Raw genomic sequence first — 25,406 nt, forward strand, 5'->3', positions numbered from 1 at the left:
CTGTCCCCACTTGGCGGAGGAGGACACTGAGGCCCAGAGGGTGCAGCACCTCTGCTGAGGTCCCCCTACGAGTAGGCCCAAAAGCAAGGACTTAGACTGAGAACTGGGCTCATCTGACCCCAGCCTGCCGCCATCCTGGACAAACACACTGCGGAAATCTCAAGAATGAATCAATTCATGCAACAGCATTTCTTTTCTGTGAATTTATATAAAACACCCCAAATAGAAGGATTATTCAGCCATTGACAGCTTGGAGTTTGTGGTGATAGATAGGTCACCTTGGAACCTCATTCCAAGGGTAGTTTCTATGACAAAACCCTATTCCATCCCATCAACTGGTTTAATAACAACCGGGGGGGGGGGGGGGGGACACGGACGTCACAATGTCCCGTTACACGTACACATCAATTATAAGACACATTCTGATCACAGAAATGTGAACATGTTGGGGGTGGGGGGACGGCTCTTACAATCGAGCTATTGTGTTAGCTCCATTCTCTGGTGAGCCAGCCTGTCTTGGGGCCAGCAGCCTCCCCTTGCCGCCTAGGCCTCCAGAAAGGCAGGCCCAAGACCACCTCAGAAAAGCCCAGAATGAACTCTGTTCTTAACTCTGAGAGATGCCTGAGGACCCGCCCAGCTCCAGGAGTGACCAAAGCCCTGCCGGAGGTGGCCCCCTCCAACCTCCACAAGCAAAAGGTTGTATCTTTTAGCCACTGCTGAACCTCCAATACCCACCCAGGGCCAGGCAGAGAAGGGATCTGTGGAATGAATGAAGGAAGGAAGGAAGCATGCCTCAGACCCAGACAAACAAGCCTCCCAACCCCAGGGTGCCAATTCCCCTCTGTGCTGTGCAGCCAAGGTCTCTTTCGGGATGCCTCCCCTCCTACCTTGTGTCCCCCGACACCCACCCCCACTGGATTAGGTGCCCCTCTAGCCCCCCGAGGCACCCCATCAGGACACCGGTCACCCTACATCACAAAGGCCTGCCTTCTGTCTCCTCTGCTACTGTGGGCCTGTGCGGGCAGCAACCCACCTTGGTCCTGCTCTGTCTCCAGACCCCGCACAGTGGCTGGCACCAGGCAACATTCAGGAAACACGTTCACCGGAAGAAATCCTGGAATTCCTATTCAGTAACCTGGCTTCCATCCTGGGTCTTGGGGACAGCAAGGGGGACCTGCCCCGACCCCTGCTTTTAGAAGCTCGCCGTCGAGTAGACAGCCAGATGAGCACAAGTTGTGTCTCGGGTGCTGTGAGGGAAGCAGCCACAGCTGCTCCCAGGAGCTGGAGGAGGGAAGCGGCCCTCAGCGCACGTGGACGCCTTCCCAGAGAAGTGGACTTATGAGGTCCACTTAGAAAGGAAGACAGCACGCATCCATGGGACACGGGGGAGGTCCTGGGGCACAAAGAACAGTGCGTGCAGAGGCGGATGATGCACGCTCTGTTTTTAAGTAGGACACTGGCACGACCAGATGTGCATCTCAGAAAGACAGACCTGGAGCTGCATGCACTGTGGGGTGCAGCGGAGACAGCGCCTAGGAGCAGGGAGGCACTTAGGACTGTGGCAAGAAACCTGGCTCTGGGGTAGACAAACATGCTTCCAAGCCCGGCTCCACCACTTGGTAGCTCTGTGGCCCCGGGCAAGTGACTTCATCCCTTACCTCTGTTTCTTCATCTGTGAAATGGGGACAGTCATGGTTCCTGCCCTAGAGAGAGGCTGAGATCAGTAAGGGAGGCACAAAAAGTGCTTGTCCCAGTGCTCCAGGGATGAGCCCATGCCTACAGGCCAACATGGCCTTGGTGCCAACCACTCAGCCTGGCCCAGAAGAGCAGCTCCAGGCAACGCCTGGATTTCCCAGGAAGCCACCCTGGGGCCGCACTGTCCGCCCACTCCCTGGCTTCTCCCTCTTGTCTGAGGCTCCCCCAGTTCCAGGGCTCCAGAGCACAGCAGGCACTGCTGGAACCACAGCAGCCAACTCAGAAGCCGGGCTCTGAAATGGCTTCTGCAGATTCTCCCCGCCTCTGCTCTGCTGGCTGAGGCTCCTGGCACAGAGGGCTCAGTGCGCGGGCTTTGGGGGAAATCTCAAAATGGCTCCCAAATAATGCACAATGAAAAAGTAACAGCAGCATCCTTGTCCCCCTGGCAAAGGCAAGCAGCTCCCCACTGCCTAACCACATCCCTTCTTGCCTATGATCTCACGGTATGACCACAACCCGCCTGCTCTATGAACTCAGCTCTTCTCTGGAGCCAGCAACTCACCAGGGGCAGGAGGACGAGAGCCCAGGGCATCATGTAGTTTCAATCCCCAGCTGCCACTCTTCCAGGCAAATCTGTCTGATCCTATACTATCTGCTTCTCTGGCTCATGCCTGTGTCCTCATCACCTGCAACAGGGCCAGACCCAGGCTAGAGCAATACACAATGGCTGGCTGGCTGGGAAGGCTAAATGGATGGAAGGCTGGATGGATGGACAAATGGCTCATTTGAAGGTCTTATGAGAGCTGAGCTGGCAGGGTCTAGGAATTGGCTCCAGACCTGGGTGCCCACACGGCCTTTTGGTGGGAAATGATTCACTGGATCCTAGGGTGGGAGGGGATGGCAGTTGGAGGTGTGGCTTTCACTGCCTGGCCTCCGGGCTGGTGGTGAATCACCGAGGACAAGTAATACACAGTCCCTTCTCCAGGTTTTCTAAGGTGAGGCCGCCACTGCCCATCCTACATGCCCATTCGAGGGTCTCACCACTTGGATGATCGAGAAGATGTTTCTAACACTCAACAAAACCCGTCCTTGTGCTGACCTGAAAGCCATGTCTACTTACTCAGTCAACAGTGACTAAGAAGCATCCACATGGCGGCCATTCAGCAGACAGACAGGCACCTTTCATTCATACTAGTTGGAGAGACAATCTTGGAGGGCGTGGACCTTGCAGCTGACACCTAAATCCTAGTCCTGATGTTTACTCCAAGGGACTTCGGCAAGTGACCTAACCTTTCTGCACCTGGGTTTCCTCTACTCAAACTGTGATAATAATACCTTTCTCCTAGGTGAGGGGACCACGTAATTTGTTACCCAATCAGGACACTTTTGAGAGTAAAAGGAGTGCTATCAATAATCACATGAGACAACAGGCCTCAACTGGGGCATCCTATGCACAGCATTGTAAGCACTAATGAGATAGAGCACAGCTGGGCACATAGTAAGTTTATGACAAATGACATTGGTCTACAACAACAAACAAATTCTATTGGGCATGTGGTCAGCTGGGCCCTCCTGGGCCTTTTCTTCTGGAATTTTCCTTTATCTGGATCCCTCCCACATCCTAGATTATCAATTGGTTTGGGGACCAGCCCTCTGGCATGCCATACATCTCAACCAGCTTTAGTAGGAAAAACTGTGTGTCAACTTTGAAGTTTTGATTTTTCTCTTTTCTGTCCTGATGTTGGCTTATCAACCATGATTCGTGCTCAGGTCCATCAGACTCACTCAGGCACAGCTCAAGTTCCTAGTATCCCAGAACCCAGACATCATGGGCCAGCCAGGTGCACTCAAGGCCAAGTGGCAGTTCCAGATTCCCTTCCCGCCTTGGCAGAGGCCCACTTCTCAGGCCTCCTGCAGTGCCTCTGGCCTGGAGGCATACCTGGCCTTCATCTGTGATCCCAGAGCGATGGGGCAGGGCTGGCTGGGGAGGGAGAGGAGGGTGCTGTGAGCCCTCCAAACAGGACAGCCCTGGGACTTACGATGAAACGCCATCCTGAGAGCTGGCTTTCATTTGGAGGTTTCCCGGGGTCAGCAGGCCCGGGGACCCCCAAGAGCTCTCCTGTCCTCCCCCTGCCTGGTGGTGGGGGTGGCCAGAAAACAACCTCTTCTGAGTCTCCTGTGACTTCAGACCTCTGTATCTATGCATTCAGCACAGTATATTTTGGGGTTCTGTTACCGGCTCTGCTACTTAGTTATTCAGTGACTTTAGGCAAAATGACTCAGGGTCTTCGGATCTCAATAGTTTCCTCATCTGAAAAGGGGGGATAACTGCGGGCCCTGCTGTTAGCCGTAAAAGCATCTTTGTGGAATCTAGACAACTGCTGTAACATAAATACACAAAAACTACCAAGACTATGAATGTGAGTTGTATTTCCTAGAGTTGCACAGTGCATAACTTGGGCCACCATGCATGGCAGCCCTAAAATAACAGGACTTCCCTCCCAGAGCTGTTGGGAGGATTAAATGAGATAATGTATATAAAGTGCTTGGGTCATAGGGATAATTGGCTGTAGTTATTATTTTTAGCATTTGAACTTTTCTCACTCCTAACCTTTGGAGGGAGAACTCACAAGAGTACCCAGGGCCAGCAGCTTCTGCCACAGGGCAGGACACATAGCTCCATCTTATAAAGATGATTCTTCCCACCAAGTGGCCCCTCAGCTGGGCTGCAGTGCCATGGTGCTCAGTGGGACATGGACACATAGTGTGTGGCCCCACCGCACCAGGCCAAGGAGGGATGCTTGGCGCTGCCCACCGAAGGCTGGGTGGGACCCAAGCCCTGGGGAGGCCGCCTGCCAGTGTGCAGAGGCCTTCACGTGGCTCGGTCACACCAGCCCCACTTGTGGGGAGGGAAACCCATGCATAATGGAAACTCCTCACAACACAATGTGGAAAAGCAATTTCAAGAATCATTTTTATTTTCATTTTGAAGCCAAGGAAAACAGTTGGATTTGCTTTTCTTTGTTGGTCATAGGAAGAAACTGAGGAGCACCACTTTGACTGGAGTTGAGTTCTTCTCCAGGCCTAAGAAGGCTGGAATGCTGGGGGGTTATTTCTCTCGGGATGCAATTAGTTGAATAAATATGAAGAGAGCAAAAGTAAACAAACTCATTACTGCCCATTAAGAACTGCCAAACTAACAAAAAACTGAGCGAAGCGGGGTGGAATCTTTAAGGAAAATAAACGACTCAAGACCGAGGGCAGCGCAAAGAGCACAACCCGTGGTGTCAGGCTGACCCAAGCTCCAGGCTGGGTCAGCTCTGCCTCTTATCTGCCATGTGCTCCTGGGCAAGTCACTTGGCGTGTCCAGGTTTCAGTGCCCCGTTTACAAGACGGAGGAACACCTGGGGCAGTGTCTGTCAGGTACCCAGCACCGTGCCCCACTCCTTCCCCTCCTTCTCGTAACCCAGTCAGCTCCAGGTCATTCCCGCTAAGCCCTGATCCCCAGGAAATGTGACAGTAAGACCAGGAATCATGCAGCTTCACCACTGGTCCCACCACGAGCAACGCCACCTTGAGCAAGGCACCTGACACCTCTCTGAGCTCCAGTTTCCTCACCCTCAAAATGGCATGCTACTACTAACCAGCTCTGAACACTGTAATGATTAAACAAGACAATGTGCGTGCAAAGGGCCTTGAAACTGAAAACCCGCAGGAGTATTGTCAAGTTCCGTCCTCTTTTTAATCAAATAATCATGAGAAATGCTCTTTAAAGACAGCACAGTCTCTGACTGTGGTCGCACATCTCTTGCCTCCCCCTCTGTGCCCAGCGCTGTGTGAGATGCTGGGGACACCAAGAGAGCCAGGACCCAGTCTAACCAGCAGAGCTTCCGGGGACCCCAACTCTGTGACATGGAACAAGTCCATCAGCGTGAAATGGGAGAATTAATCATGGTATCTCCACGGGGTGACGCTAACAGTCCCGGACAAACTGCCTGCACGTGGTCAGTGCTCCACCGTTAGCCCGGCTTTGCTGTCCGCTGTCAGGTTATCCCCATCTCTAGTTTGCAGAGCACTTCCATGTTCCTTACCTAGTGTGCAAGGCAGGTTGAATCACCCACTTCACAGAGGCTCGGCTTCGGGATCTCAAGTCCAAGAGCACAGAACTGCGCTGGGGAGGCCGTGCGAGCTCACGCTCGGGAGGGGACAGAGCTCAACCATAAATAGTGCCGCCCTGCCAGGCCCTGAGGCATGGGAAGGTTTGGAAGCCAACCCTTTCCTGGAGCCAAGCTGCCTCCCTGGGCATCTGGCAGTTTCTTGGCCAAGGTGGAGGCCCTCACCGGCATCAGGATCAGCATAGGCCTCAGCACCGGCAGAGAGGTGTCTGTCGCCAGCTGCCACAGGTGAGCGGCTGTGGAAGGCAGCAGGCAGGCCCACCCTAGCCGGGAGGGCAGCTCCTCCCCATTGTTCTGGGCCGGGTGTGGCCGCCAGCGCTGGAGTTGCCAAAGTGCACTGGAAACCAGGCAAACACTCACAAACTCAGCCCGGTTTCCACTCACGTCACTGCAGCCCGACCTCCCGGCCCAGCCCAAACCCGAGGCTCCCGAACACCTTTCTTTGCCTCGCCCCAGAGGCCCCGAGCTGACCATCAGCACCACGCTTGGCTTGCTCTTTCAAGTGCAAAACAGCTCAGCAGGGCCCTGAGGAGCACAGGTCTGCTCCGTAACTGCCCACTGGCTGGCCCACTGGCTGGCACGAGGTGGAGCCTGGACCCAGGCTGCTCACCCAGGACACCCCCAAAGGGGCCTGGGGAAGACAAAACCTTTAGGTTCTGTGTCATGATTATTTCAGCGTAAATTAACGTGAATTCAGAAAGTGGCGATGCTAACACTTTTTTACTACTATAAACCAGATTAAGTGCATTTCTGTGTAATCACTAAAAGTTTGAAGATTTAAGTACATCAGAGCAGGGTTGAGTCCTGGTTCTGCCACCTTCCAGCTGTGTGACCTTAGGCAACTTACTAAGCCTCTCTAAGTCTCAGTTTCCTCATCTGTAAAATGGAAGTAAACAGTATCTACCTTAAAAAGACATTGTGAGAATTCAGTAAAGTAGAAAACACTTGCAAAACATTTAGTGCAGGGACACGTGTAAAGTGGGCACTCAGTAAATGGATGTTATTAACAGATATAATAAATGGCCTCCTCTGTGCAGCTCCCACCTGCATGGAGGTGAAAATGTGGGAAGGTGGCAAGGTCATGATTTTAAATAAGCAGGGAAAGCCTCACTGGGAAGGTGATGTTTCAGCAAAGACCTGAAAGAGGCGAGGGAGTGAGCAATGAGGAAAGGGGGCAAGAGTGTTCTAGACAGGGCACAGCAAGTGCAAAGCCCCTGAGTCAAAAGTGTGCTGGTGAGCGCGAGGAACACACAGGAGGCCAGTGCGGCTGCAGTGGGGTGAGGGAGGATGAGAGGGCTCAGGGATGAGGTCAGGGAGGGACTGGTGCCAGATCAGAATGGCCTTAGAGACCCGTTAGCCTTTCCTCCAAGATGAGGAGCCACCGGAGGATTCTGAGTAGAAGAGTGACCTGATTTGACTTTTTTTTTTTAAGTATTTCTTTAAAAAAAAAAAAAACCTGGCTGCTGGGTTGAGGAGAGGATGCAGTGGGCAAGGGCAGGGGCAGGAGAGCAGTCAGGTCCAGGTGAGAGTGGGTAGCACCAGGGTGCGGGGGAGGCGGGGAGAAACAGCAGGATTCTGGGACTATTGCCATGATACTGCTATTAGAACTTGGTGGTGAACTGGACGTGAGATATGAAAGAAAGGAGTGAGTCAAGGATGACTTTAAGGTTGTTGCCCTGAGCAACAAGAATGGAGTTGCCATTTACTAACAAAGGAAAAACTGGGATGAACAGGTTGGGATGGAGGCGTGGGGAACACTAGGTTCATCTCTGGATAAGTTCAGTTTGAACTGCCCAGTAGAAAGCCAAGTGGAAATGTCATGCAGTTGGATGTATCAGTCCAGAGTCAATGGGGGAGGTCCAGGCTGGGTAAACAAATGTGTGAATTATCAGTGCTTGAAGGTAATCAAAGCCACAAGACTGGACGAGATCACCAAGGTCCAGAGGTCTGAGGACGGAGCTCCGGGCCCCGCAGGACAGGAACAGGAGGATGAACCAGCAAAGGAGACAGAGCTGGAGCAGCCAGTGAGAGAGGAGGAAAGGGTGGCATGTGGGAAAGGAGGTCCAAGAAGGCAGTGACCAACCACGTCCCACAGTGTGGAGAGGCAAAGGGTTCGTGAGGACCAAGAACTGGCCATTTGGTCTGTAAGTGGAGGCCACTGGTGATCCTTCTAGAGCTCTTGGAGTGACAGGGAGGGGGCCAGGCTTGACGAGAGTGGGCTCAAGAGAGAACAGGAAGAGAGTGATGTTCTGGCAACAGTAAGCGCAGGCAACTCTGTGGAGGGTTTTGCTAAAAAGAGGAGGAGAGAAGTGGAACAGTAGCTGGAGACGGGATGTGAGGTCAAGAGGATTTTCTTTAAGTTGAGAGAAATAACAGCATGACTGTAGGAAAAACAGGTCATGCAGATGGGATGGGGAGAAGTGGCGGGGCAATGTCCTTGAGTAGGCGAGAGGAGGGATCTGTGCATGTCCGTCCTCTCCCTCTTGGCCTGGCTAACTCCTACTCATCCCTCAAGGGTCAGCGTAAAGGCCGCTTTCTCAGGGAAGTTTCCCTGACCCCTCCAGTAGGTCACTGCCCCGCTATCCCCGTTCATGGTACATACTGCCTGTGCTTCACGGCGCTCAGGTAAGCCCGGTGAGGGCAGGGCTGGCTCTGTCCTGTTTGCAGCTGTATCTCCAGCAGCCAGCACCCTACCTGGCAGATCACAGATGTTTGATGGCTATCTCTTGAAGAGTGAATGGTCCCAGAATAGAAACAAATCCAGGACACATGTCTGTTTTCTGTTCCCGCCTGGTTTAATCACGTTGCAGTGATCAAGACCATGCGGTTACTGGCTGTTGCAAATATTTGGATTTAGAAGAGCTCAGTTGTTTGTTCCTGTTTGGGCTCTGTAGCTTGGCTAACACACAGACCAAAGCCACGTGACTAGACATATCCTTCCATTGACACTGTCCACCACAAACTGAACACACTCCAGATTATGTCTAGCAATTCATTCATTTGATACATATTTGCCAAAAGCCTGCTGGGTACAGCATCCTGTGGATTAGAGGACTGAATGAGACACAGTGCCTGCCCCCATGAAGCACAGGGTCGAGCAGAGGCGATCACACAGGACTCCAGTTCATCACAACTATGATAGGCATTACAAGGGACAGTCCAGGGGGTTATGAACACGGAGAATGGGGAGACTTAACAGTCTGAGGAGTGGGAGGCAGAGGAGAAGGGAGATCCGACAACCCGGCCTCTGCCTCCCCTCCCCAGCCTCAGGCTGCCCTCAGGTGGACCCCAGGCTCCAGGCCAGCAGCTCAGCAAGAGGGCTCTGGGCATTGGAGCTGGCTGCAGGAGTGGCAGGGCCATGGCCTCCTGCCTTCAGATGCTCCAGTCCCCTCCCTTTTCCTCTCTACCTCTGCTGGTGAGGGCAGGGCTGGCTCTGTCCTGTTTGCAGGACCTGCCTTTCTCCTTCTGTTGCTTCCAGAAGGGCTGCCTCCTGAAGCTGCATTTTTGGAAAGATCTGCCTGGAGAGAAGGCTGAGCTCATTTATGGCACAGGGCGCTGGCAGGGACAGGACCGTTACTGAGTCTCCCCTTCTGTTTACTTTCAGGTTTTCATAGGCTCTGTTCACAAAGAACCACCATTTTGCAAGGACCATGAGGCCACTGGGCGTGACATGCTGGTGGCTGGGACTGCTGGCCGCCATGGGAGCCACTGTGGGCCAGAAGGAGGGTTTTGAAGGCACTGAGGAGGGCTCACCAAGTGAGTACATTTACCTGAACAGGTACAAGCGGGCCGGTGAGTCCCAGGACAAGTGCACCTACACCTTCATTGTGCCCCAGCAGCGGGTCACAGGGGCCATCTGCGTCAACTCCAAGGAGCCTGAGGTGCTCCTGGAGAACCGGGTGCACAAGCAGGAGCTGGAGCTGCTCAACAACGAGCTGCTCAAGCAGAAGCGACAGATTGAGACGCTGCAGCAGCTAGTGGAGGTGGACGGCGGCATCGTGAGCGAGGTGAAGCTGCTGCGCAAAGAGAGCCGCAACATGAACTCGCGAGTCACGCAGCTCTACATGCAGCTCCTGCATGAGATCATCCGCAAGCGGGACAACGCGCTGGAGCTCTCCCAGCTGGAGAACAGGATCCTCAACCAGACGGCCGACATGCTGCAGCTGGCCAGCAAGTACAAGGACCTGGAGCACAAGTACCAGCACCTGGCCACGCTGGCCCACAACCAGTCGGAGATCATCGCACAGCTCGAGGAGCACTGCCAGCGGGTGCCCGCCGCCAGGCCCGTGCCCCAGCCACCCCCCGCCACCCCGCCCCGGGTCTACCAGCCGCCCCCGGTCTACCAGCCACCCCCCTACAACCGCATCATCAATCAGATCTCCACCAACGAGATCCAGAGCGACCAGAACTTGAAGGTGCTGCCACCACCCCCTCTGCCCACCATGCCCACCCTCACCAGCCTCCCGTCCTCCACAGACAAGCCGTCGGGTAAGTCCTTCTGGGAGCCCGCTCCATCTGGGCCTCACAGCCAGGCGCCAGGCTTCCCTTGGCTGTGACCACAAGTGGGGGAAAAGCCACGGCAAGCTGAAGCCTGGCCAACAGACTTGTGCAATCCCCCAGCAGTCCCTTGGGCCAAGCTGCTGGAGCTGGTGGGGTGAGAGGGGGACCACATTCCTTAGAAGGATGCTCCAAGGTAGACGACCCAGGGAAAAGGGGGAGTCTCAGAAGAGAACAGATGTTCTCTGCCTTCTGATAGGAAAGAACCCCAGGCCTGTAGCTTGTGGGGTTCTGCACTAGATGGTCTGTGTTGGCAAGGAGCATCCCTCTCCTGCAAGCTCTTGTACTGTGCCTGGCACAGAACTGGCATTCGGTAAATGCTCACCGAGGAAACAGGCCAAAGGAAAAGTGTTATCACAGGAAAAGTATGATAAACACACTCGGGGCTGGGGGGTGGGGAGCACTTTCTAAAGCCCACACGTTTCCTAGAGTCTGCTGCTGTCTAGAATTTTCAATGATTACTCCATATGCTCTTAAATACACGTTCCATCTTAAAATATGCTAATTCTCAGAATATTATTATGGTGGGGGAAAGGGGTTTTGAAGCTTGACCAAGACCCTGGCGCTGGGCACTTTCACATATATTACATTATTTACATCCTTAACTCCTGAGCTCCTGACGGAAGGTTTACTGAGAGGTTGAGTGACTTGCGCACAGTCTGAGGATCCTCAGGCTGGATTTGAATTCAGGCCTTTTCACTTTAAATCTAGGGCTGACTCCTCTGTGCTCTAAGACTCTGGGGGACCAGGAGCCCAGCCCCCTGAAGCTCAGCCTCTCATTCATCCAGGACCCTGTGAGCCTTCCACAAACGGGCTGTCCTGTGAGAACTAGACTCATCTTCGCGAAAACTAACCACATATCTGCTCCAAGTCAGTGATTTTGGTACCACTTCACTGTATAAGCAGGGAGATATTTTTACTGAAAATATCCTGTTTTACACTTATTTCACACTTCTGAAAATAACCACTGGTACTGGGAAGAGCAGCTTCTTGCTAATTCCAGAAAGGGGCTGAACCTGAGTGCAAGAGGGTGGCCTGTGCAAAAGACAAGGGAGGCATTGTCTGCAGGTCCGTGGGGGGACGGGAGCTGGGCACAGGGTACAGCATCCGCCCGCAGCACCTTGCAGGAAAGCCCTCTGCTGGGTGTGCAGGTTGAAAAGGAGCTTTGGAGCAGACCAACTGGATTCAGATTCTGCTTCCCCCACTGCTTAGCTCTGGGATATTAAGCAAGTCACTTTGCCCCTCAGAGCCTCAGTTTCCTCATCTTTCAACTGGGGACAGATTAAAATAGTGCCTACCTGAGGATTAAACGAAATACTGAAAAAAATGTGTTTAGCATGGTGCTGGGCCCGTGGTAAGTTTCAGTACGTGGTAGCTGTGAGTTCCCTTCAGTCTTGGTCTCTTCATCTTGAAACAAGGAAATTGAAATAAATAAACAGTCCCTTTTTAGCTCTGGCATTCTACAGTTAATGACTGGTTCATCTGTACGTGTGTCTGTTTTAAATCAGAAGCTCCAAAAGAGAGGGCAGAGTGTACTAATAGGTCTTGATAGCAGACTCAGCAGGTAAAGCAGGCCCCTGGACACCAAATGAAGGCTCCGCTGACTGTTATTATAATCCTGACGTGAGTCAGGCTCAGTGGTACCCAATACATCTCTTCTTGCCTGAACATCTCTGGTTTCTGACTCAACAATTTCAGGACGTTCCTGAGCTGATAGATATATAGTGTAGGAATAACGACTGAGGTTTGCACCTATCCCTTGTTAGCTGTTTGCTCATGAGAAAGTTACTTAACTCCTCTGAGCCTCAATTTTCTCCTCTGTAAAGTGGGGACAAGAGTCATACTATCACAGGGTTGCTGTGGAAACTCAATGCAATCAGGCATGTGGTATTATGTCACATGGGGCAGCCAACAACGGCTGAGCCCCTACTCTGTGCCAGTCACACAGCTAGAGCTGGGGAGGCAGGTGAAAACTATGATCTCTGACCTTCAGGAACTCAGGATGGGGGATGTGGCAGATGCATGAAGGCACTGGGATCCATCCAATACACACCAGTTCCATCCCCTAAAATCAGCACATCAGGTCTGACAAAGGATTTCTCTGAGAGGGAGCATCTGCCAAGGCCAAAATGTCCAGAATGAGAGAATTTATGGGACCACCATAACAAAGTAGCTGAAATCAGGAATGCAGTGAAAGCCATGGCTGTGGTCCCCGTGTGCTCGGAGTCCTGCAGAGGGGCAAATGAGGGGCTGTGGGGACACTGGGTGGCACGACTGAGTCTCTCTGAGGGGAAAAGCTGGACAGAGGCAGGGACTTCAGTGTTGCATCTTGAAGGATTTGTAAGAGTCTCCCAGGGAGACTTGGGCGTGGGGAAACTGAATTATTAGTGGGTCCCTGATGAGATGGGGCCATGTGAGGACCCAGCGGCACGGGCCGACTCTTGGTACCTCGAATGGTTTGGATCCCCTGCTTCTTCACGTTCACGATCCAGCGTGGGCTGCGTGCACCCCAAGGTTCCTGCACGCACCCAACCTGCCTTCTCTCCCACTTGAGAAAGCACATCTTCCTGGAGGGAATGGCAGTGATTTTTATTATGGAGAGACCCTAAGTCGTTATAAGTTACCTTTTTTTTTTTTTTAAAGTAAAGCCCTCTCAAATGTTGGTACTGATTGTCAGTAACAGTTTCCTTGTGACCCATGGCACCGCTGAGCTCCCAACAAGGCGTGCCCAGCGGGGACTGAGCACCCGGCTGTGAAGCTGAATGGGCAGGCGGAGCCCTGAAGAGGGTGTCCCAGGAGGGCCCTGCCCTTTCCTGGTGTTGGACAAGCTGAGAGGAAAAGGCAGATGGTCTCTGTCAGCCAATCAGCAGAGAGCTCTTATCAGGCCTGTTTGGAGAGCTTGGGGCAGGTTCTGGTCCTGGAAGACACAGCCTTCCTCTGTGCTCTCACCCAACAGTTTCTTTGTCCCAGGGACATCCCTCGGCCAGAAACACCTTTGCAATTAAACACCTGTGCACTCACGCCTTGGCAGCTTCTCACTCTTTCATTCCACAACCTCGGAGCCATCTGCTCCTTTCCTCATTGTCTGGGACACTCAGCCCACAGCACGCCCTTCCCCAGGAAAGTGAGGGAGCCATGGCCGCTTATCTGAAGCTGCAGTCACCAGCTTGTTCCCAGCCAGACAGTAACAGGCTGGCCCCAGGCCTCTGAGAGCCGGAGTGAGGGAGGCCCAGGCAGCTCCTGGCTCCCCTGGCATCTTGCTTGGGTTTTGTCCTGTCTCTCTCAGGTCTGGCCAGACCTGGGGACATTTCAGTTAGGATGATGTTTGTGATGAGGCCTGGGGCAAACGGCCCTGCCTGTGGCCCTCTCTTCTGAGGGTCCTGCTGCTGCTCTCCCTTCCTCTCCACTCTTTCTTACATTCATAAATTCTTCACCACCTGGGTACCCGTGACATACACACATACACACACACACCTGTCGACCAGGTCTGTTAAAGAGGAAGGCTGCAGGGGTCCCTCTCTAAGACGCAAAGCAAAGGACAGGATGGAGCCTCAGGCCTAGTCTGCTCCTGAGATGGTTCTGGGAGGCCTGGAACACTATTCCTCAGCTCAGCCCAGGCACAGCCACACACATGCCAGCCCTCCTGCCACAGTGCCTATCCAGGAGACTGATCAAAGAAAAGGCAGTGCTACCACCAGCTGCCACAGCGAGGCTTTGTCTGAAATGAATCTTCAAAAACCAAAAAGAGTAAGCATTTCTAGCTGTTTTCTCTCCTGAGAAAAAGAACACAGTCAGTTCAGTTTGTTTCTCAATCGATAAAGATGGTGCCATAAAATCAAAAAATATTAGAGCTTGTTAAAGGCCTCAGACCCCCTGGCACAGATTTCCTGTCCCAGAGCCTATCAGTGGCAGAGCCAAGATTGGTCCCTGAACTTGTAACTTCCAGGATATTGAGGTTCAGAGAGGTTAAGTAACTTAGCCAAGATTACACAGCTAGTAAGTGGCTCAGCCAAGGCTCAAACCCAAGTCTGTCTTACCACTCTGAGATTATTGCACATTTCCATGGAAAGGCTGGAGGGGAACTGGTGTGAAAATCACTCTATAAATGCTTGACTTGGCCCCAGGTGCCAGCTGCCTGGGACCTGACCCTCTACCACTATTTCATGTACCAGGTTCCAAGCAGCTCCTTGTAAAAGAGCTCTGGGAACAGAGTCGGTGGATTTGTTATTAGAACTCTCAAGGTTCTAAAAACACAAGACGTCACTGCGAGCCCACTAACGTCGTGCCGCCCCCTCGACACGGTCTAGGAGGAACCAGCAGAACCAACTGCCTGGGGCCAGCCCACTAGTCACAGAAACGCACTGCTGTGGTGAATTTGTGTGGTAGACTGTGTCCTAACCCTGAGATCACACTCACACACACACACACACACACTCACACAAAGATAAAGCAGAATTACAACAGCATCACACTACAGTATCTAAAACAACAGAGCTCGCCTCTCCCACAGAAAACATAGTATGCTCCCAACTGCTGGTAAGCAGGTCCAACTGAATCTGCAGATAAATCTGATTTTTAATTTATATCAAAACAGGACACATTCTCTGGATTTACTTCTACTCAACATTTAAACATATAGCTAAGTCGGAAGTCCTGATTTCTTTAAATATGTTAACTCTAAATATATGAAAATCAGTAGCTATGATCTGCTCTTGGGGCCACATTAAGTGGCAACCACATTGCTTCACTGACACTACATGGGAGCGGCCCATCCCTCACAACAGATGGTCTACAGCCAGAGAGGCACGGACAACTTGAACAAGAGTGTTTTCCTAGATGGATGCTCCCCCTGTATTTTATTTCCTCCTGGTAGGAGGAAATACATCCATTAGATTGTGGTTCCCTAGCATAATGGTGTGTTTTAAAATAGAGGAGGAGATCTGTCTCACTGTGGCTTCCACTCCTCTGGAGGTCCAACAATCATCAATCTGGGTGGAAAGCCGTGGGTCCCATGTGCAGACCAGCTCTAGCCAACTGAGCTCCCAAGCCTGATGTGCTGCGGAGCCTTGGAGAAACATCTGGGAATTGTGAGGAGGACGAAGGTGATGGTAGCCACCAGTGACTCGGCCTTTAAGGTCACAGAGGCTGAGGGAAAACCCAACCCAGGTCTCTTGTCTCCAGAGCTTGTGCTGTTTACACTGCACTATGCTGTCTTGATTCTCAAATCTTATTGTTGAACAAAATAAGATTCCCAAATTCATGACGAACTACGTAATCCAGCGATACTTGAGAGAGCATTCCTCGCTGGCTTCTTCATAAACAAAAGCTGCTCGAGTTCAAGATGGGTCATCTTCCTTCCAGCTTTGCTTTCCCTTTTCTCCTCCTCGAGCACCTTGGGGAACTGACCACAAAGAGCCTTTTGAGTGTGATAGCAAGCTCTCCCCTCTATCCCTCACTTGTTTTCCAAGAAAGACATTCAGCTGAATGCTCAGGCTGTTTACAGCCCCGGGAGATAAACTATCAACTCCTTACTGTTAAAAGTGGGGATCTGGCATCTTGTGGCCTGGAAATCCCAACAGTTTGGCACTTGGCAAACTGTAAAAAATCCAGAAAATCCTGGTGGTCAGGCATCTGTGGCCAGCTCACCAGTCACACAAATGGATTGTTGTGGTGAACTGATGCGGCAGACTGTGTCATAACCTGGAGATGCTCCCCCAGAAGAAAACGATAACGAAAGCAGAATTAAGTTAGCATCACACTACAGTGCCTAAAACAAACGTGGCTAGGCTTGTTGAGTGAAACGGTAGAGCACTGCTGTAAACGTCAGCGCCCCCTGTGACGACTCTGAAAGAAGAGCATGTTGACACTAAGCCTGATGACCCTGGCCCTGTAGCCCAGGATGAGCCAATGGACCCACAGGACTTGGAATGGTTTTACGTCAACCTTTTTTTTGAAATGAATAAGTGATTTTTCCCTTAATAGATATTTTGAACACAGTAATTTAAGTTAAAATGACTGCATGCAGAGAGAAATTCTGCCAAGAAAATTTTAGTTTAAATGACAAACTTTTTTTTAAGTTCTCTAAATGCTGACATTAAGATATCTTAGGTAATTTGTCCAGAGTAACAGCCAAAAGGACAGAAATTCCAGTCACCTGGCTCTACCCCAGACAACACACAGACCTTCTGCTACAGCCTGCCCGGGCTTCCCCATGCAACAGGTTTCCTTTCCCAGGGTCTGGTCTGGATGCTGGTTACCCTCTGTTGTAGGGATCCTGTTTCCAGATGGACTTATTATTATTCGTTCTCTAAATGGAAAAAACAGAGTGAAGATGACCAAGGGAATACACCTCACGGTGGTGAGAAGATGGAGATGGAGGAAGGCATGTGGGACACTAAGTGACTCTGGGTGCTAGACTGGCACACATAATCACTGCCCTGAGGAGGCTCCTGCTGGAAGGAGCCCACAGGCCGCTGGGGAGACAGACCCCCAGCGATCCTAACATGGTGGGATGGCCCCAGCACAGTGCAGTAGAAAGAATCAGGACTCGGGAGGCAGAGCGGAGCTCTACTCCCAGATCCTGCCCCTTCCGGCGTGTGCTCTCTCTCAGCCTTAGTTTCCTCACGGTTGCAGGGGCTCCTGAGGATGCGATGAAAGAGCACGTAAAGCACTTGGCGGATGAAAGGCTCTAGATGCAAGGCAGTCCTCGTTCTTAGGACGTGCCAGTAGAGAGAAACATATTAGGCATTCTGGGAACCCTGAGGAGGATTAAGTAGGTCTTCTGGGGCTGGGGAAGACTTCCTGGAGGAGGTGATGAGGAGGGCTGAGGGCCTTTCAGATGGGTTCTCAGAACCACTGCCAGCAATCATCAAGAAATCATGAAGACGGGGCTGGCCCCGTGGCCGAGTGGTTAAGTTCGCGCACTCCGCTGCAGGCGGCCCAGTGTTTCGTCGGTTCGAATCCTGGGCGCGGACATGGCACTGCTCATCAGACCACGCTGAGGCAGCGTCCCACATGCCACAACTAGAGGAACCCACAACGAAGAATACACAACTATGTACCGGGGGGCTTTGGGGAGAAAAAGGAAAAAATAAAAATCTTGAAAGAAATCATGAAGACCAGGCTTGATTCTGGGCAACTGTCCTGGCTTCAGAAGAGAAAAAGGGTGAAATAGTAGAAATTACATACTAATTGGCTTGTGGTCAAGTCCCAGTAAAATTATAGAAAACATTATCAACAGAGGTTTGTGAGCACTTGGAAAACTAAAAGGTGATCAGTGAAAGCCAACATAGGTTTTCTAAGAACAAGCCAATAGCTGATTCTCTTTTTTGGAAAGGGTTAATAGGGTGGCCACCTGTGCAGTGTCTGTGGATGGCGATCAGGTCTGATAAGCTCTTCCATGACGGGCCTGCAGAACAGCACCACCAACCTCTGGACTCAGAGAGTCTTGCTCATTCTCATCGCAGCACCCAGGGCGCCTCGGTGCACCGCCACCCCCAGCCGCAGTGAGCACCCTCACACCCAGGCAGCCTCGGGCGCTACTCACCACTGCAGCTGGGAACCCCAGGGCTTCACTGCCACCCGTCCCGGCAGCCACAGTGAGCCGCTCACCTCTGCCTATGGTGAGCCCCCACAGCCCTTCCTGGTCTACCCTCTTTTTTAAATTGCTTTAAAGTCCCTGTTTTTCCTCCTGCCCGAGGGTACCGATGGAAACCCAGAAGTGGGCACAACGCTTTTGAAAGTGTTCTCTGGGCAGCACCCCTGCAATGTCTGTTTATCCTGAGGTCAAAGGAGGCAGCAAGAGGATCCCCTTTGGGCTCCTCAAGGCCCCTGGGAGCTCTCATTTGCGAGGCTTCGGAGTGTATCAAGTATACTGAAATGCACCCGCCTCACACATCTAATATAACTTTTTCTCTAAAACTTTTGAAAGAATTTTAATAATTTTGCTCTTGAAACCATTTGGCCAAGAGTAACGCAATTAATTTATGGTTGGCTCTGCCTTCTCGGCAAACACAGGCATGCTCAAGAATTCTTGAGAAGTGAGAAAAATCTAACCTACAAATTGTTTTCGAAAGTAATAACATTTTTATGAAGACTAAATTTAACAATTACTGAACTTGACAAGATGTTACACTTTGTAGAAATTTAATTATATACTTATAAATTTTGATTTTGCAGCTTTCTTTTCATATTTTAGAGCCAATAAATTTTTTTAGCCCTCAAACACTTTCATAAACTTCTGAAAAGCTTGTCGGCCCCAGGCGCTGAGCCCGTCATCCAAGGACATAAAGCTGGCTGAAAGTGGGTGGGAGCATTTGGACCCTTTCCCCAGAAGGACCAGAAATGGTATTCAGGATGTGAACTCTGAGGCCCTGCAGGAACCCGAGACACCTCTGGGAACGGCCCAGTCGCTCCTGTGTTTAGGTTATTGTTTTGTATTCTGGTTCACTGAAAAGTGGTGCCTGACATAGCATGTATATGTTCATAACCAAAATATTATTTTCCCAAGCCTTCTGGATAAAGGAGCCTTGAGCAGCACATAGAATTGGTCCTCACCACAGCCTCCCCAGGCGCCTGCTCTCCCGCCCTCACCGGATGCCCAGCGAGTCCTGAGGCTGGAGGGCAGGCCTCACACCTAAGCCCTCCACGTGCCCTGGCTCTTAGATGCACGAATTTGAGGAGGAAACTCCAGGTCCAATTTCAACGACTAGTCATTTCTCCTATCAGAAAAATGCTTCAGGGAGTGGCAAAAAGACTTTTTAGATACAGACCATCAGCGAGAATAACTGAAAACAGCATTAGTTCTCAGCCAAGAGCAGAGTGCATCTTGGTGCTATCACAGAAGCCTCTCCCCAGTGCCCACGTATGGACTAAAACACCCCCAGAACAGTGCCCACAGGCCACGCGCTCCTCTGTGGGGCCACAGCGTCCTCTGTGAGGCCTCAGGCGTACTGTGTGTTTTCACTAAACACCTTTGCTGCAAGCATTTTCGCAGCACAACTAATTGGCTATAAGGCAATTTTGCCGTAAAAAATAAAATAACAAAAAATAGAGACATTAAAAAGGACACAATGAAACATTAAAAATTCATAGCAAAATTGAAAAGACTGCAAAAAATGAAAATGCAAAATATTTGAACACAAATATTTGAAGACGTAAATGTGTGTAGATTCATGGCAATACTGTGCAAAGAACTGATGTCACTCGTGGACTGTTACCTGAGCACTTTGTCTTCCGAGTCTTTCATTCATAGTGTTGCACCTTTTTTTTTGCTTGTTGATTCATCTGCTTGTTTGGTATCACACTTTTTTTTCTCTTTTTTTCACTAAAATGCCTTCCTTCATTAAGAGAGGATGCCTATTTATAACCAAGTGAAACTAAACTGTCAACCAGTTATGTTATCTTTTACAACAAAATTGCCTTTATGGGCAATTAGTTGGGTGGGAAAATGTTTGTGGTGAAACTGCTGGCGGTAGAGATGCTTCTGGCAAAGACGCCTAGACCCAGACTCAGTGGTCAGTTCCTGAGACCTGGGCTGAGCGGGGAAAGAGGCCTGTCAGACTGCTGGCCTGAAGCGTGGTCCAGTCCAGCTCACAGCCCGGAAGGACTCTGCTCCTCTCCCAGTGCCGCAGGCGCAGCTGGGGAGAAGAGGCACCCCTCCCGCCCATACAGGCCCCGCTGTCTACCCACTTCTGAGCTCCCGGCCTCAAGGGGAGCCGCCAGTCAGCTTGGTCACATATCCATAGGGCCAAGTTCCCCAAGGAGGAGGGGTGGCTGCACTGAAAGTTAACAGTGGTGTGCCCATTTCTCCACTGGGGCTTGGGTGGGCAAGGCAGGCTGAAGTTGGTGTGCCCCAGACCCGCAGAGAGTGTGACTAGGAAGTCACACTTAGGTCTGGCCTGGCTGCAGGCTCCAGCTCAGCTTTACCAGAAAGGGCCTGCATCAGGGATGTCGAGAACTGGGTCAGCCATCAATAAGTGGTTCCTAGTTTCCTGGGCGGTGGGTTCCTTGTATGCCTGATCCCTCTGTCAAAATCTCCAGAGAGGAGGAAGGAAGCGAAGAAGGGACTTAGGCAGCCAAACCTGATCACCCGCAACACTTATCAGTTTCAGTATCGGGGTTTGGTGGCCCAAGACCTATATGCCTTGTGTTCCCATTGCCAACATCCCTTCTCTGGAGGCCTCCAGGCTCCAGGTCCCACGTGCCTTCTACACCCTGTGCTGCTTCTGTAGAGCACCTCGCAGGCTCAGCTCAGCTCAGCCATGGCGGCTGCACTTCCCTTCACGTGGAATGTTCTGGCTACAGCTCTACTGAGTGTAAATATGGTCTTTACAGAGATGAGGTCGGGGCGCTCACTCCACTGGGAGCCTTGGTGCTGCAGAGTTAGTGTTGGCCGGGTGCGCCGGGCAGAGCTGCCCTTTCAGAAGGGGAGCCAAGTGAAATAGGGCCTGGGCACTTCGCACTGTTCCAAAGGGAGGGCTCTGCCCTCTGCACACTGCAAATGCAGTTTCATTGACAAAAAAGATTTCCATTCTCCATTTCAACATATATCTTTGTGGCCTCTCTACTCAAGTTCTGACTTTCAAAATATGCCTTTGTGGAAAACATCTATCAGTAAACAATCTTACATTTAGTCTTGGAAACTCAAAAGCAAATACAGTAACTTGTTTGTGACAGGGTAGACAGTGGGGAGTGGACAACTTCGAAACTATCAGCTTTCATCCATCAAAGGAAAGAAAAAGAGAGAAGCCTCCCTGGTGGGGCCCTGTTCGGCCAGGTGGGTGCTCCTGTGTGGGTGGGACCCCCAGAACAGGCAGGGTCTTTCCCCCCGTTTACAGAAGAAGAAACTGAGGCTCAAATGAGGACCTGCTCAAAGTCACACTGTGAGGAGGTGAGGCCACCAACATTTGAGCTGAGGGCTCCAGACTCTCAGTTTGGGGTCCTGTCCCCAGCCCCATACTTCTTCCATAGATTCCTCGATCAAAGTCAGACATGTCGCCTGCCCTCCACAATGACACTATATACATAACAGTTACAGACTTCTCATCCGAGTAGGACGTTTTGACTCAACCACTTTAACAGAGCCACATAATAATCTCACTGCTGCCATTTCCTGCTACTTGATCATTTTACTGCTGCCAACTTTTCAATGCTAAGTTTCTCCTCATTAATTTTCATCCATCATTTAAGTTTCTGACCTTTCCCACGGGTGCCTTAACGTAAGAAAAGGGAAAGTGTGTGAATGCAGGAGGTTTGCTAGAGCTCTGCAAGGGTTTCTGAGGGAGCACGGTTGGGGAAGGTGGTTCCTGATGGAAGCTAACAGGCATGATGCAAAGCACCTTGCCCAGTGCGGGCGCAGGAGACATAGCGAGATTTGTTTTGTAACAGCAGAAAATACTAACCACTTGTATACCATTTCATACCCACTCCATGATTCTAGAAAGCATGGCGTATCTAAAAGCCTTAAAGGAAAGAACTGCCAGATTTGCCTTTAAAAAAAAGGAGACGAAAATTTCTTCTACATCATAAAAGACACTAAAATAGTTGAAAAGGGGGTAAAGGACACAAAAAGGTAAGCATAGAAGAAAAACAAATCAATGAAGACAAAAAAGGTATAACACCTCGACAAGGAAGAAGTGTAAATTTTAATTTTTTTAACCTGGCCCAGTGGCAATGATTAAAAATAGTGCTAGGGACACAAAGATGAGTCAGCCTGGGCCCCCGACCCTTGCGTTCACTCTGGTTGGGGAAAAAGGGGAGAGCTTCAGAGTGTGTGCTCTGGACCACCCAGACCACCTGGGTTCGGATACCAGGTCTGCCCCTTACCAGCCATGGGACCTCAGGGGTGTCACCCACCAGTCTCCAGTTTGCTCATGTGTAAAATGGGGAGACGACTACCCACCTTGTAGGAGTGTCAGGAGGAGGGGGTGTGTAAGTACACGGATGGGCCCATAGTAAACGCTCAGTACATGCTGGCTAGCGATATTATTACTACTACTCTCTTGGAGCTAGGGGTTCATAACCTGGGGTTTGGGGGTCCATTAGCCTTCTGAAATTATAAGCAAAACTGTGTGAGTCTGTGCATTTTTCTGAATAGAGGTCTAGAGCTTCCCCCCAATTCTTAAAGGGACTGGTGACCCCAAACATTTTTAAGCGCTTCCCTTTTAAAAAGAGCCCTTTGCACAAATGTCAAAGGGAAAGCTGAAAGCATTGATGGCACCCACACAAGCACCTCAGGCTGGGAGCCGTGAGGCTGACCTTCCACTCCCCTCTGGCCTCCAATCTCCCCGCATGGCACCTTCCTTCCGTCTGAGAACTCCACAGGAGCCCCGTGGTGGCTCTGCAGTCAGAGGTCTGGCGGCTTGTTTTCAGTGGGTGTTTTTCTGCAGGCTTCTGGGGGATCTTCCATCACCAGCATTCGCATCAAGCGGCCTCTCCTGGGCCTCTGACTCGGTAGAGAGCTGGGAGGCCTCCCACGCCCGCAGCATGCTCTGCTCCAGCTGTCGGGGACAGACTCCCATTCTCTGCCTGAGTCCCTGGGGCTGTGGGCCGAACACAACCAAAACCTTTTTCTCCTTCATGAATGCTCTTTCTGGAGGTCGGGCCTCCCCTTCCCAGGACGGAAGAGGCACGAGGCAAAGAAGGAAGCAGCTGCTTGTGCCACATCTGCTACTGGTGGGTGCTTGGGGTCCTGCCCCATCCCCTGGGGGGAAGCGGGCTGGTGAACTGGCAAATGGGCGAGAAGACTCTCCCTGAAGGACGGAGGCGGAACCCCTGGTTGACTGTCAGCTGTAAGCACCCACGCCGACCTTTTTTCTCAGTGGTGTCTTGGGCAGTGGGGACAGTGGGGTGAGCCAGACAGCTCCTGTCCTCCCATGAAGTTCCAGATGGGGATGCTCAAACACAGCCGCAAGGTCTCAGAAAAAGCCCACCTGAGATGTCTAATGAAGTCCAAAAGGCCCAAACTGTCCCTGTTTAACCATCACGTGTGGGCTAGTTAAGCCCAACCACCAGCCAGGAAGGCGTTCGAGAGGTTTGATCTACACAGAGAAGATGACTACACCTGCCACCGATGCCTGCCCACACGCAGAAGGGAAAGGACAGGCCGCCACAGGAACTCCCGTGGAGAGGAGGCTGGCGAGGTCAGCACCTCCCCTGCTGCGCATCAGCGCGGCGCCCACCCCGCCCCGGGCTTTGGCTGCACAGCACGCTACCTGCCTGGGCTGGGACTCACTCAATACTTGTCGCGTAAACATACAAATTAATAGAAAGAACAAGACAGAATTTTCTTAGCACTTTTGATCTTAACCATTCACAGTTTGGGGAACATTTTGAAGAGAAGCTGAAGCAAAGCGTGGTGATTTTACTCATTTTAAAATACGTAGTTCAATGGCTAGGTCTTGAAACCTTCTGAAGAACCCAGCTTCTTTGGATCTTGGTGACTCGAGTTTGTACCTTCTTGCTGAAGTGACCACATCCAAACACAGGAAACCACCAGGCGAGGTGGGGGTGGGGGTGGTGCAAGACCTATGGGAGCTCTTCAGACTGCCAGCAACACCCACTCCTTGTGACCGGCAGTCAAAGTGCAGCGAAGTCACAGAGGACCACAGAAGCCCTCTGGTCTCAGTTTCAGACGAGAGCCGGGGACTGGAGTGTGTCCCAGGGGCCATCCTTTAAGTTCATGGACCTGCCTACAGAACCACCCCAACGTGTGAGCTCCGAGCATCGGACCCTCAGTGAGCTTCCTTTGAAACACACACGGCTGGAGCCGAAAGGGAACTTGCCCCCTCCCCACCCGCCCAAAGATGTGTCTGAATCCCAGAAATATCCTGAAATCTCTGGCTACACAGCCAAACTCTGGGCACTGCTTGGGCCCCTGTGAATCCGTGGAAGTTCATTTACTAAAAACTGCAGCAATTGTCACCAAGCCCTGTCCCTAACAAGGCAATCACGGAGTCCGAATTGAGGTGGCGCCAGCCGACTGATTCAGCCCACAGTACTCAGGAAGCACAGAGGACCCACCTCACTGCCTGAGGCACAGCCGCGGGCCCGCACCGTGCTGAGGAATGCTGCTGCACTCGGCAGGCACACGTCTCTTTTTGCCAATATAACCAACTTAAAAGAAAAAAGTCACTGCAGGAACTCCATACAAATAAATGATCCCAGCGACCCTTACAACCTCGAACGAGGTAAATATGGTCTCCCTTCTACAAGCCAGGGAAACTGCAGGCTTGGAGAGGTAATGAAGCCTGCCCAAGTCACACCGTGAGGGAGTTGGGGGTGGGGGGGGGGAAGTGGCCTTGGAACCCAGGCATCCTGACCCCCAGCCCTGGGCTCTTGTCTTTATATCATTATTTCTCAAACTTGCAAAACCAAAATCAGTTCCCTCACACTGCAGGCCTGTGGCTCCCAGCTGGGGACCAGCCAGGGGTTGTGGGTGCTTGGGGTGCTGCCAGGGTTGAGGGGTGGGGGGAGAAGTGACTCGTGGCCAGGAGGCAGGGAGGTCTGTGATGTGTGCACCTCTGTCCCCAGGCCCGTGGAGAGACTGCCTGCAGGCCCTGGAGGATGGCCACGACACCAGCTCCATCTACCTGGTGAAGCCAGAGAACACCAACCGCCTCATGCAAGTGTGGTGCGACCAGAGACACGACCCTGGGGGTTGGACCGTCATCCAGAGGCGCCTGGATGGCTCCGTCAACTTCTTCCGGAACTGGGAGACATACAAGGTGAGAGCTGCTGGGCAGTCTGCTGCCCACAGGCAACCAGCCCACCCCAAGAGGCCAATACAAGAGCCACTCAGAGGGCAGGTGCGCGCTGACCTGTCAGGGCCTGGGCGGCCCCAAACAGCAAACACCTGAGCGAGAAGGGCACTAACAGGGCCATTTTTGCAAACCCACCAAGGATGGTGAGGACCAGCAGCTCCTTCCCTGCCAGGCACTGCCTGCTGAGGACACAAGTCAGGAGTCCAGACTACAGAAG

General features: G+C 51.8%; 2 protein-coding genes across 30 annotated transcripts in view; one reads left to right on the forward strand and one right to left on the reverse strand.

The window, feature by feature from the left end:
- The window catches only part of RALGPS1 (Ral GEF with PH domain and SH3 binding motif 1), a 308,501-nt gene that overhangs the window by 103,027 nt on the left and 180,068 nt on the right, over window positions 1-25,406 (reverse strand). The window lies entirely within an intron of this gene.
- The window catches only part of ANGPTL2 (angiopoietin like 2), a 35,383-nt gene that overhangs the window by 3,976 nt on the left and 6,001 nt on the right, over window positions 1-25,406 (forward strand). Inside the window, exons 2-3 of the mRNA XM_014863691.3 lie at window positions 9,475-10,358; window positions 24,960-25,153. Of these exons, the coding sequence (XP_014719177.1) occupies window positions 9,521-10,358; window positions 24,960-25,153 (1,032 nt within the window). The 5' untranslated portion in view covers window positions 9,475-9,520. The remainder of the gene's footprint in view (window positions 1-9,474; window positions 10,359-24,959; window positions 25,154-25,406) is intronic.

The sequence above is a fragment of the Equus asinus genome, chromosome 10, assembly GCF_041296235.1.
Source record: "Equus asinus isolate D_3611 breed Donkey chromosome 10, EquAss-T2T_v2, whole genome shotgun sequence".
NCBI classification, from domain to species: domain Eukaryota; kingdom Metazoa; phylum Chordata; class Mammalia; order Perissodactyla; family Equidae; genus Equus; species Equus asinus.